General features: G+C 39.4%; 1 protein-coding gene across 1 annotated transcript; it reads right to left on the bottom strand.

Moving 5' to 3' along the window:
- Positions 1–1,976: 1,976 nt before the first annotated feature.
- On the bottom strand, positions 1,977–12,628 carry RB195_002974 (uncharacterized protein; the record flags this gene model as incomplete). Its single annotated transcript, XM_064200453.1, has 8 exons — positions 1,977–2,065; positions 2,156–2,255; positions 2,316–2,446; positions 3,860–3,944; positions 4,171–4,260; positions 4,830–4,975; positions 5,341–5,474; positions 12,597–12,628. The coding sequence occupies 8 exons, from the start codon at positions 12,626–12,628 to the stop codon at positions 1,977–1,979; spliced, it is 807 nt and encodes a 268-aa protein (XP_064056334.1).
- Between the last annotated feature and the right edge of the window lie 1,619 nt (positions 12,629–14,247).

Consider the following 14,247-nt stretch of genomic DNA (forward strand, 5'->3'; position numbering starts at 1 on the left):
TTTGCTAAGTAATGTTGTCCGGATCGATACTGACCGCAACTTTTCTTTTATTCTCATTTCTTTCGTTTTTCTTTTGGATATTTACGTTTTTTTATCTTTTTTTTTGTATCTTTCTTATTTATGCTGTATTTGTTTCGGTTATACAGATTTATATTGATTTATCTGTATTGTTCTTAACCGCACTGTGCTTTATGTCGTTTTGACCCGACTACATGTTGTTCCTATGTATTTCGAGAAATTTCGAACAGTACAAGGAGCTTTTCGAGCGATTTATCTTTCGTTTGGGCGTTCGTTCGGTGTTGCCACCTTCGCCAAAACCTGGGATGTCAATAACACGTGCAGCCTATTTCCCTTAGTACATAACAATTTCATGAAACGTTAAATTAGATAAAAGAGTAGCTCAAAATAATATCGGAGAATCGGACATACATATGCTTATTCCCAGTTAGTTGTGATGTGCGAAAATCCGCCAGCGTCTTCACAAAAGAATAAAAGAAAAGGATAAAGTCACTGGCGTATCAATCCACTTGGGACCAACGCGTTTTACTGGAATTCGTAATCGTTGAGGTTTGGAACACGTGGTCTATACAATGACTTGCGGGGGCCAGTCGATTATCAAGTCAGTGTTTTTATCTTGCCAGACATGTCTGGTATCAATTTATAGACCCCGGATGGATGAAAGGCTTGGTTTGCGCTAGGGCGGTTTCGAACCCTCGATCGTGTGGTTGCAACGGACCTCTAACCGACTGCGCCACACCCGCTCCTTCGCAAAGAATACGGCGCCTATCTACCCATCCTTTACTTCGACTGATATTTTCATATCTGGTTGTACTCCAAAACTTCCCCTAAGACAAAATCGCGAAATGTTGCATTGGGCCGAGTGCCATTATGCGTTTCTTCAGGGTTTAGAACATGTATGAATTGACAATCCAGATTTTAAGAGTTCAAACGTAAACATACGGCGATTAGGGGAGGATATGGTCCTGAAGGGACTGTGCAGCTTCATCTGAGCCAACTTCGCGGGATATGGGGACAGGTTGCAATGCAGTAGGAGGACCTTTTTCTGTATCCCACTAAGCTTTGCAGCCGCCCGGTCCAGTTGCTCGCAGCACTTTCCGGCATTGATGGTAGAACCAGGAAAAGGGAAAAGTTATCAATGAATGGATACAGCAGGTGTGAATTAGAATTATGCCCTAAGGGGTAGTTTTACTAGTTGACTAATTGAAATCCATGAACTTTCCAACTTTATGAGGCCATATGTAACCAAATCACGGCACATCTGCAAATTCACAAGCAATTTTTTTTCTTGAAAAATGAAAGATTTATTTTAAAGTTTTGGTTTCCGTTTTCTGACTTTTTTTTGTTGTTCTAATTTTGCACAAATACTGTTATACTTACTTCTTTTTCTTCTTGCTTAATGTCCTGAGTTTCCAGGTTTTTTCTCTTTTTTTTCAGGTTCGTTCAGTACGGAGGGATTCTGACTAGAACGAGCAGAATGAACATTTCAAATGGGATTGTGATTAGGTGTGTTTTGTTGTAAAGAAAAGTTACTTAAAAGTTTTAAGAAATGTTAGAAAAGATATTTGTAACAAGAAAATATTATATTATTATTAGAGAACATATTTTTAGAGAAAAGAAGAGGAATATTAGAGAACAAAAAAGTTCTCTTTGATCTTTTCTGTTCTCTGATACCGTCTAAACATTGTCCGGTAGGCGCTGCTAACGGGCGATGCTGATAAATATCACTACGATAGATTTCTAACTCCTGATAAATGGAATATGGGATTGGAGCACTTCCTTATCTATTCACAATTGACGAGATTTGAAATTAAAAAGAAAGGAAAAGAGAAAAAAAAAGAAAAAAAAACCAACAACATACTCATGTATAGCGTTTTAACATTTATTTTCTCATAAAATTTTCTGTATAATATAATACAACGAACACGACTATTAATACGTGAATATCATCTGTACAATTATTTTGATGATTGTGATTTGGCGTTTCTTTTTCGTTGCCAATTCTCAAAGTCCTTCTCGGACAACGCTCGTCGAAAATGATCGACAACTGAAATGTGGTTGCAGTTTTAGTTGTCGTTGTAATTACCATAAGAAATACCAGTAGATACGGTGTACTGTACTGGTTTACTGTACTCACTGTCAACGCCACTGTTACTGACTATCACATGTGGTTGTGTTGTACAGGTTGAACCATGACTATTCAGTGAGGTCCTTCTAGTGATTGGTGAAGCGCGCATCTGAAAACATTGACGCGTCAGGAATTGCGTGGGACCGGGAGGGATTCTGAATATGCTGACTTTCTCGTCGTCGATTTTTGATCTTCTCGGCCATTTCCCGCTCAGTGATCGTCTGAAGTGTTCGTGCACATCCGGTTGCTCTCGTGTTGCTGAGACCGACGAAGCACTGCGGCGTACAGGAGGATTCCGAACTGAACGAAAAGAACCAGTTATTTCCTTTATAAATTTTTATTTCAAAAAAGGCAACAAACTGATGATAATATCATGGTAAGCTGGTTATTCACCTTTTTTTTTACACACCCTTACCCCCAAAAAGCTTTCAATGAAACATTACTGATCATCACTCGTTGAATTTACCATGAATTTCCATCTTTCTGGGATTGCGACAAATCTCTGGACTTAGAAGCTGGCGGCTGAGAGTCAAAGACCAATTCAACAGCGGATTAAAATTGAAAAAGAAACATCAGTGAAAAAAGTTGAGGTTTTTGCTTCAGTGAATGTTTACGGGGCCAGAAGGGCCAATGACCCTGTATGCGGGAACGCTCCTCCCACATCAACCCTGTTTCCCAGACCTCGCCCCATTGGGCTATCACTTGTTCTGGGTCCTCTGCATTCTCTGAAGCAAAAACTGTTCAATTTTTTTCACTGACTTCTAGCAAGCTGTTGAGTTGTTTTTTTTTTAACTCCAACTGCAAACTTCTGATCCCAGAGAGTTGTGATCATCCTAGAAAGACGGCATACCGTAATAGACACGCATTGTGAGTACATCGACGAGTTATCACTATGTCATTAAGAATTTATGAAATTGTGAGACGTATACGGAAATGTAAAAAAAAACAAGTACCTAACTTAATATTATGCTGAAATAGAATGAATTCGTGACATTCTGCTGACGAATCGCAGTTCTGTTGTGGTATTTTGGGCCTATTTATTTTTTTAATCTAAGACAACGTGAGGAATGACTCCGACGAATGTGTGGAACGTCATGAGCACTTCCAGACTATGTGCGCAATGACGGAAAAAGAATTGTGAAACGCTCAAGAAATTCCTCGAATTCCGCAGTGAATCAAAGGTTTGTTCATCGGGACGTTGAACAACGAGTCGGCGAAAAACAAATTTTAGCGGCTCCGGAACACGGAATCAGTGATGAAATCATCTCAAACACTGACACGTTTCACCTACGTCAATGTTGAAGAAACATGGAATAGGAGGCGTATAGCCTTTTTGGGTCCACGGTATCTTCTGTTTCAGAAAGTACCGTGGACCCTAAAAGGGTGGGCTGGGCGTGGGCAATGTAAAAATAGTCGAATTCTCGGCACACGTCACTTTTGAGTAATCACCCTTGAAAACTTCTGGAAACTTCCGATAACTTTGGGCTGGGGGAAATTTTCACTGAAAATTTCATCAAGTATAATTTTTGGATCAGAATGAAGGATGGGTTTTTTGTGCTAGCTTTTCAGTCCATAGTCCAATTTTGAACAACGCTTGAGCTGATTTTGCTCAACGAGAGAAAAATTCTTATTCCTGTGAAATCATGTTCTCGAACTTTAAAAAAAAAATAAAAAAAGAAGGGAAAGAAGAGAAAAATTCTGTGAAGAACTCACTTGAGGGACTTTCTATTATCACACTTGGCCGAGACGTGGTTGGTGAATAGAGAGAGTTCGAACTCTTCAAGGAAAGGTCAAGGGGCTGGAAAAAATAATTAAATTTGTACGGTTGCATCTTTTTTGAGAATCGCTTAGCAAGAATTTTGCTGCTTTACGGCTGATTCCGACATTTTAGGAGAATTAGTTTTACTTTAAGAAAACTCTATGCCAATATAGATTTCGGTGAATAATGGTGGAGGTGTGGAAGTATCCAGAAGGACAACCCATTTAAGCTCTATTTATCGATTGAGAGATTGTTAATCGCCTACTTTGTCGCTTTGATCCGAGTCGCTGTCTTCTATGGAGACCTCTTTCGTGGATTGTGATAGTCCAACCACATCGACATCAGTTTCGGTGATCTGTAATAATTTAGGAATGATTTGGATGACTCGAATAACTATTGTTCACATAAATTGACATCAACCGGGTACGGTATTGATATGAAGAGAACATTGGAATGAAGGGTGGAAGTTCCTGATTTTGTCTCTTAGTGACTGTTGGAAAGTGTTTCTAGCTTACAGAACCTTACTTCATCCTTCATCCTTGACTACAATCATTAAGGATTAAAGGCATCACCCCACGAATCTGAGGTAGTGCAGATTTCAGGTGGAGTATTCGTATACGGGATGGGAGACTACGGAGAGGGAGGTGATTCCGTCCATTTCTTGCTAATTGCCGTAAAAAACGGCCCGAGAGATGCGGCGCCGCGCAAGACTGGCGCGCTCCAATCGAACCTCCTGTACAAAATGGTGCGCCAAAACGAATGAAGCCGTATCTTCCGGGCCGTTTTTTACGGCAATTAGGAGGAAATGGACGAAATCACCCCCTTCTCCGTAGTCTCCCATCCCGTATACGAATACTCCACCTGAAATTTGCACCAGCTCAGATTCGTGGGGTGATGCCTTTAAATCTTTGATAGCATACTTACCGTTGCCGTATTATGCATATCGAACAATGGACGCATATTATGCTGATGATTGATGGAATGATACGGTGGCGGAGGTGTGATTACGGTAGCTGTGGGTATAGAGCATGATAGTAGGGAACAAGCCAACGTTGACGTAAGATCTGTCACTGAAACGATGAAGTCAATTTTCTAATAATTAAATCAGCACTGGAGCTAAATGCCACTGCCTAGAACCATAGAAATAGAAAAAAAATGTAAAAAAAATAGCTCAGTGCGTAGATATTTTATGTTATTTACAGTATTTATTCTAGCGAATATGTGTAGCTTCAGTATTCCAGTGATCAATAATTCAAGTTGCTATTTTTCCTACGTTTCAGGCATTTCTCACAGTGTTTTTTTTTTGGAAAATCGGTGAGACATGCCTTTGAAAGAATTCGTAAAATGTTAAAACGCTTTTAGATGAGAATTTATTTGGTTTTTCTTCTTATTTATTTGTAAATTGAATAAATGTGAACCTGTATTTGTCTCCTACCTGGGATATGATTTGTAGCGGCCGTGGAGGGGATTGCTGGCGAACAAGTCTGGATCATGAGACTATTTAATGAGGCGATTGGAGCAGCCATTAGTTTGTGGTACGGTGCGTCGCTGACCCGGGACATCTCTGACCTGTAAGGATATTTCGGTAGGTTTTCGAGAATATTCGAAAAGGAAATATTTCTCACTACTTCGAGAAGAGTGAAACGTCTCTCACTGCTCATTTGTTTCCCCCAAATCCCTTCTAAATCATAAAGATACATAGAGAAGAGAGAAGAAATGAAAAGGAGAAAGGAGCCACAGGTTTCTCTTCATAGTTGAAAAAATTGTCAAATTATTTAAAGGTATTCCGGTTTCTGAAGCCAGAGAACTAGGAAGGAGATATGCTGATGTAGCAAAAAGTGACGTTTGGGTAAACGAGGTAGTTGAAAGAATGGGTCCGAGGTGAGGAAAGAAAGGAAGTGAAATCAGAAGAAAATACTCATTTGGAAGCTCAAATCTTTGAATATTTCTTTCTGAAAACGCTTGGAGGACTTTCTTGAAGATACACAGCTAAGCAAAAACCTGCCGGAAGGTTTTTGTCCAGAAACTTCTGCCAACACAATTAATGTGAAAAAACGTGGACTAATAATTAACAAACTAATAAAGAATTTGGGGGATCCCATTCTAAAAGCTAGCTATATCGGATAGTATGTATTGTACTACATTATATTAAATGCTGTACATGTGCGGGTATAGCGCAGTCGGTTAGAGGTTCCGGTGCCTACACGACCGATCGGAGGTTTGAATCCGCCCTAGTGCTCACCTTTCATCCCTCCGGGGTCGATAAATTGGCACCAGACTTGTCTAAGAGGATGAAATCACTGACTTGATACATCGGCTAACCCCCGAATGTCACTGTATAGGCTCGTTACACATTGGTAAACCTCAAACGATTCTGAATTGAAGTGAACATTGTTCGAGATTGATTAACGACGAAGAAGCTTCATCTTTTTATAGAGAAGTGAGACAGACAGAAATCCTTCGTTCTTGTTGATGCCGAAATTTTGAACAAACTCGAAAATTAGGAGCTATAGCTCTCTACTTTTGGCAACGATGAACAAATAGGTGGTTGACATGGCGAATCTCGAAGTTCTGAGAATCAAAAATTATCCGCATGAGTCAAGCCTGCAAGAGCAACGCAGCTGGTCAAACATTAGTGCAAGTGTGCCACAAATAGTATCCACGGTATTCATCATTGCTTTTCTAGCCGCATGATTACTGTACATAGCTTGGGATACTGTAATATGTTGGTAGGTGTAGAACTTGTTAAAACACAGGATAATGTGATTCAATACGGATATGAGTGATTTGCTTATTTCCCTTAGAGGAATCCTAGGGCGTTGCAACCGCTAAATGATGGACAGGAAGGCACTGAGCGGTTTGAAGAGGGTATTCGCGAAAATTTTCGACATTTGGTCCTATCCGCTGGTAGGTGCGGTTCCGTACGTATCTTGCAACTAGCGAAAACACAGCGGAAATGCAGAACACACTTCGAAAACTTGGAAATCGGAAGCATTATGAGCGCTAGAGTGATCAATTTATCAGACGACGCAACTCCGTGCAATCGTAGAAGTGATGAAATCAGTCGCGAGAAATGAACTTTTACTTGGCAAGTGTTAACATTGTTTTCTCGTGTGATTTCCTCCATAATCGAACTCATTTAAGTTCAGAGTTTAGAAAATGCTGTAAAGAGTTGCTTCGTTGGATGAAATTATCAACATTGCTCATATGTTTTCCACATCTGCAAGGGATGAGGGATCCCTTGTTTTTGCTGTGATACTTGACGACTACGTCTTGAACCAAATCTAGAGATAGATAGAGCCACACAAAAAAAAATCCGAGGGAATACCCTTCTAAAGGACAAAATCGTGCATCAGAGCAATTTCGTAACACAACGGTAAGGGAGTAACGACAGCACAACATCTTAGGAAGCCATGCATGGCGTAAAGCTCAAGGATACAACGTAAGAACGTAAGAAGATCATTTCCAGAACGTCGAATAGCCGGTTCCGTAAACCGTGGATCATCATCTATACTGAGTAAAAACTCAACAGAAATGAGAAGAAAACCAGCAATGTCGAAAGCGATATGACCACGGTTGTCACCTCTAGGATGATAGACAGCCGGATGGTGAGTCTTTTTGCAGGAAATTTCATGAAGAAGCGCAGCAGCAGCGGCAGCAGTAGCACTGACTTCATGAAGAACACCACCGAACCAGCGAGATGTATGGCAACAGTTCCGATTAAAACCTGCTTAGCGGTTGCAAGAGGTTTCATTGGTGCTTTTTTTTCGTGCTGCGATGAGGTTAAAATTGACCTCAGCAGCGGATAACATTTGACGCATTGATTTACCTCCGAGAATGAAACTATAAATGCGAAAAAAGACCGAATAATGAAAAAAATAATTCAAATAATATGTCGAAAATAAATAAATACGTAGATACAATAATATAAAAAGATAATATAATTTTAAGAAAAAAACTTTGGAAAGACGTTTCAAAGAAAATTGCTCGTAATAAACTATGCTTTTTCGGTTGTTCCGATTAGGTTATCTGTGTAAGTGGTGGAATACATGTATGGAGAAGAAAAAAAAGGAATAAAGGCAAGACGTGAGGAAGAATTTCCTAAGAATGCGGAGAGCGGCAGAATGATGGTGATTACAAATAAGATAGGTATGATGCTGATGATGTTATTGTTTTTTCTTTTCCGCTGCTGTCGATGTGTTGAACATACATACGATACATCGATGATAAAACAAGAGAATAAATTTGAAACTCCCAAGACATTTCGATAAATTTCATTTCAATTTCAATTTCGTGTTTTTTTTTCAAGCGCTGAAAGTCTGCGGAAAAGAAAAAATGAGTGCGCGGAAATAATAAAATTAACAAATTATATTAAAATAATAAATAATAAAAAAATAGAGAAATAGTAAATAAAGAGCAAGAAAAGGATTTGCGCATGAATTTTCTCATAAGCCTAACTTCTGAACTGGTGAATGATTTCATGGAAACAGCATCTATAATATTTTATGAATAAGTGAACAAATAAGTACGTAGGTGAATGTGTGATCGGCGAGCGACACATTTGGAGTGATTCAGCGAATAAGAAAAAAAAAGACACTAGTAATTATAGCGTATGCACCACAGTACATACTTATCTGGAAAGAAATGGGAAAGATCGAAAAATTTGGAGAATCGTTTAGATTAGTTCACTTTGTTCTTGTACATCCATTGTGACAGAAAAATTAATTTGAGTTGAAAAAAATTACGAAAATTAACACGTATATTTCTGTGAGCAACAGTGATCTGAAACGATGTTGTAAAGTTCGGTAATTTCCTGGTAAACCCTGGGAAATGTTGAAAATATTTCTATCATACAAATGAGTAGAAAAGACAACCTTTTTTCGCAAATAAAAAAATGAGAGCATAAAATATGTAGTATGAACGAGAGAAAGAGCTAATAACGAAGTGTTTGATACAAGTAAGTATTCACATCGAGAAAAGAATGTCGGAACAGAAACGAAGCTGAGAGATGATCGAGTGCATCACATATTTTTCATTCCATTTCGTTACGCTTTGCGTATTTGTCTATTTTTGTCTTTACCGTATCCATTTGCTCTATTTGTTTATGCCTTATATTTTCCTGGCGTTTCCTAATAGTTAACTAGTTCTGTCGGCAGCTCTTGAGCGAAGTAAATAAATAAAGGAGCAAATATTTGAAGAAAAAAGACAGAAATTCATCACAAGAGTGCTCGTCGCCATTCGAACATTCTCTGCCTCCGTAAATTCCCGAAATTCCAGAAGAATTCTAATTGCTGCAATTAACGAGGAGAAAATAATCCCACGAGTAGTTTGTTCAATGAACTAGAGATCAGTGCTAAACGTGATGGAAAACTGAATCAAATTGATTGTGCGAGATAGTTTGGAACATTTTACCATAAGAAAACCCTCCTGAGTGATTTAAATGGACTTAAATTTAATTATTTCACAAATAATTTGGATATATCACTATTAACTCTCGGTAACCGGGCACTAGTGAGTTGGCCACAAGAAGTGACAAAAATTACTTGGGATTTGTAACGTATATGATTAAAAGACGGCAATAAGGATATTCGCTGATATGGGATAAAGGAGAGAGTGGCTGTGGCGGCGGCGACGGCGCGCGCGAACCGACCGGGCGCCAACGGAATGCAGACTCGGCCCAAGGTCGGTCACAGTCTGCGAATTCCGGCGATTCTTGAATAAGCGCCAAAGCAAACATTCGCGTACTTCCTCACTAGCGGAGCAAACAGGCACAAGTGGGCGGAGGTTCAAAATTTGTGAGCACAAAATTTTTCTTTTTCCGTTTTCTCTTCAGGAAAAAAACGTAGAATTACTCAGTAAGAAGTTGTAAAATTACTCGGAGTCCCTTGAGTAAATGAGACGAAGCACAATTGGGCGATGTGAGGAATTTTGTGGAGAATTTTCATGGAATTCAAGAATGATGGAGTATCGTAAGAATTCAGAAGATTCTTAGTTAAACTGGAAAGGATAAAGTCTCTAAAGGATAAAGTATCAATCCGCTTGGGACGTGCCTACGCATTTTACTGGGATTCGTAATCGTTGAGGTTTTGGAACGTGAGTTGGCCTATAAAATGACTTGTGGGGGCCAAGCGATGATCAGATCAATATTTTTATCCTCTCAAACAAGTCTGGTAGCCATTTATCGACCCCGGAGGGATGGAAGTCTTGGTTGGCACTAGTGCAGTTCGAACCATCGACCGTGCGACCATAGCGGACCTCTCACCTGCGCTACACGCGCCTGATTCTGAGTTGGTCGATTTGAATTGGGATATATCATCAAAAAATAAAAAAGTGGAGAAGTGAAAATGATGAAAGTTTATTTAAGTAATCTGCACTCACAATTTCTGAACTAGAATGAAAATGTTGTTTTTCTCTTAACTAATTATGTGAGAGTTTCGACATCTAAAATAATTATCTTAGGATTTCCAGTGTCAATAAAGATAGTACTTTCACTCGGGTCTTTCTTCTTCCTAGCTAATTTATGAGAGTTAGATAGACTAATAATTTTTTTCTATTGGTAATTTAACCGAAGAACTAACGAGTAATGAAATTTATTGACCTCGTAGATGTTTCAATTAGTTACTAGACAACAAAAAGTAACTCCTAAACATAAAATGTCCTTATCCCTAGTAGCTTTTTCATCTAGAAAGCTTGGATGGATGAGGTTATGTATATTTTTTTGGAATGATATCCAGCTTTTTTTGTTCAGTAAAAAGTGGGAGAGAAAACATGCTGGACACTTCCAGTTTCAGAAAAAAGACTGAACTCAAAAAAAGTAACTGGCGATTTTTTATTTTGCCACACCTTAAGTGTGACCGAAATGAAAATAATGAAATCGCTCATTTTCCACTTTCGATGAACAGAAAACAGAAATATTTCGAACAACAACGTTAAAAAATATGGGTTTGGTCATGTTACTTCTTCTAAGCAACTGCAGCTCGAATCCGCCCTAATGCTCATCGAGCCTTTCATCCCTCCGGGGTCGATAAATTGTTATCACTTTTCTCTGGAAGGATAAAAACACCTACTTGACACATCGGCTAGCCTCCACAAGTCATTGCATAGGCCAATTACACGTTCGTAAACCTCAAACGATTCTGAATTGAAGTGAACGTGGGGGTATTGTTTTAAACTTAGAGAAAGTTACAGAAGTCTCTTCAGAGCGTTGTGGTTTTACATGTACGTTTTTTTCTAGTTGGCGGTTAAATACAACAAGAACACTATTTTATCCGAAATCTTGGAAAGAAAAACAAGTACGAAAAGGTAAACAACGATTTCAATGGTAAATTACTGACTAACCATGGCAGTTGATTCTGCTAAGCGTAGGTGAGTGTCGAAAAGTTGTTGACTGTTAACAAAACGACAACAACAAAAATCTAATAGGATCATAGTGAAGTTTTCAAATTTCCAAGTGAGTGATTTGAAAAAAATAGGAAGGAAGGTCTAAAACACTAAAATCGCACAACAACTTATCGTAGGGATTTAAAGGGATGAACAGTGTCTCGGAGCGAATTTGCGCAATGAAAAGCGATCGCGTTTGCTGCGTTCTCGTATCGTTGACGTGCCGCTATGAAGCATTCCAGACATTTCTCGGCTGTTACACAACACTATCCGAAAACACGTACCGCCTCGACCGATAGGAATTCGTGAAATGCATTTCTGAGAATCATCCACTGAGTTTTCCAGAGTTCAAGGGTAGCATTACAAAGGGAATGTGTTTTGAAAAAGAGAGGAAGAAGAAAAAGAAAAAAGAAGTAGTCATGTAGAAGTAGTGAGTTTGTCTCGACAAAAGCGATGCCGAATTGTTTTTAATAGTAAAGCGAAGAAGCGAAGAACACCTGACAAGCAGTTTGATAAGAATAACTAGAATATTTTGAATGTGCGGGGCAAGAAGGCAAAAAAATGACAAATTTGCAAGGTAGACAGACGAGAGAAAAGGAGAAGGAGGATCCAGAAAAGTTGTCATAATCCTAAATTAAGGATAAAGCGAGGTAGTTGCTTCTTATTCATCCATCAACGTGGTGCTAGGCGTCACTACACAGCCGACAACTTTGATAAATGTTCTCCACAGCATTGCATGAGCGTCTTCTCAGGAAGAAATGGACAATGAACAACAGAGTGAATAGTTCAGTAAACTAGAGCTTCGGCTCAATCGCGGTTATTCTGTTAGGAGGCGTGGATTCCGTGGAAGAATGTGCGTTATCAAATTTTTAATGACACTGTTCGTTCGATGAGCTTTCTATTCTGGAAGTTTAAGAAAAAAATATCGAATTGATGATGAATGAGATAGCTTTAAAATGTCTTGTGGTTTTCAAAGAAGCAAAGAACACAAATATTTGTGCTTGTTATGGTTCAGTTGACACTTAGAGTACTTTTCGAGGAAAGCGAAGCGAAGAGAAACTGTGCTGTGGCACTAAAGATCAGCTTCATTTGCTAGAGGATACGCATTTGCCCTGACATCCTAGCTGTTAGTTGCATTAAAATTTTGAGGATTTTCGACCCTAAACTTGTAAATGTTGAGATCAAATCTAAACAGTAGTAGTAATTAATTGCTAAAGGGTTTCTCTTAGCATATGATCTCCCTGGCGGATCGTCTCGGATCGTATCTCTATCGCTGGACTATAAGCGAATCTCGAAAAACAGAAAACTCACTCTTGTATCGGCGATAAAACGACGAACATCATTTTGTTGATGAAATGGTTTCACTAACGAGTTGATGTGTGAGGACGACAATATTTGTGATCCACACACAAAGTGGCGGTTAAGAAGATGGGCGGTTCTGTCTAAGACGGGGCCGCGAGGGTGTCCTTGTGTTTTTTCCCGTACCTCGCGCTCGGAGATTCCTTGCATACCGTAGATTTTTCGCGCCGACTTGACGAGGGCGACGCGAAAACCGGACAAGTTTCCGGCCGACCCAACGACAATGTCTTCGCCGCTATCTGACTGCTGTCCAGATGAATGATCGTTTGTTCATTGATGATTCGTTGAAACTGGTATTAGTGATAAGATGATGAGAATTAAGTTACTGTACTGTGCGAATTACACAAGAACAGACTTCGTCGGTTCTTGATGTGACAACGAGGAGCAGCGTTAGGTCTAAGACAAGAACATAAACTGGACCGCAATCACCTCGACCTCGTGTTCTCAATAAACTCAGCAGTTGAGTGTTTGCACAATTGCAGGAAAATCGCTGGGAGTTTTTTAGCGCAAATATTTGGAGAATGGCTCAATAGGTCAGGAATATGAGGTCAGCTGACTTGAGCGTTGATTGAGTTCACTGAGGAAATATATAGTGAAGGGAGGCACGGTTTTCTTGCTAGAGCTCTTCTTCATCAACAGGAATTATTGGAGACCAGAAGGGATTCGTGAGGCTGTAACATGAGTTCGTGGAGTTTTCATGTTTGGAAAAACATTGCCTAACATTGGTTATGGGACAGCAAAGAGCTGCCTCTGCTCCCGTGCCTCTACTGATTATTTTCTTGAAGAAGTTATCTTTGAATGATATAAACTGACCAAAAATACTTCGTTGTAGGAGAATTCTAATGCTTTTTTCCATGTGGCCATTTTCCCAGATCTATGTAAAGCACTCTCAGAAATTTTCGGGAGGTATTTATTACCCACAATGTTTTGATGTGGACTACATATTTATGATGGCGCGATATCGACAAATTTAGTCGCAAGGTACATAGAAGGAGGTGAGAAATAAAGAAGAATACATAATTGATTAACTTCTTTTTATAATTGTTAGAATATTTGGAAAAATGAGAAATGAGAAACAATAAATGAGAAACACTGCGATTCCGTTTTAGAACCTAGTAAAACACATTGGGAGCAGATGTGACACAAGAATTGAGATCTTTAGAAGAAACAGGACCTCTCGAATGGGATTGAGGAGGGAGTGAACGTGGGTTTTCCCAGGCATTACTCACATTGCACATGAACATTGCACACTTTGCTGACACAAGCACAGTATGCCGTAGCATTCCAGAGCTTCAAAGCTGGATCAGGATTAGGTGATGAGCATGAGTTCCCAAATAAGTCTAGGTACATATTTTGTATCTCTACTTGTATCAAGTACACAGTCTTAATGGTATGGCAACGATATGGTCGCTTCCATACGTTCGAGCCGCAAGAGTTCTGTCGCTCCAGGTTCGAAGAGATCCCATTAAAAAGTGCTGCGGAAGTGTCAGAGTTGATATTTAAACGAGGACGGAAAGAACAGAGGGAGAAACGCAAGTTTGACTGGACTAACAACGCCAGATAGGAACAAAATCCTTCCGATGCAACGATGGGAGGCGAGACG

The sequence above is a fragment of the Necator americanus genome, chromosome IV (assembly GCF_031761385.1).
Source record: "Necator americanus strain Aroian chromosome IV, whole genome shotgun sequence".
Taxonomy (NCBI): Eukaryota; Metazoa; Nematoda; class Chromadorea; order Rhabditida; family Ancylostomatidae; genus Necator; species Necator americanus.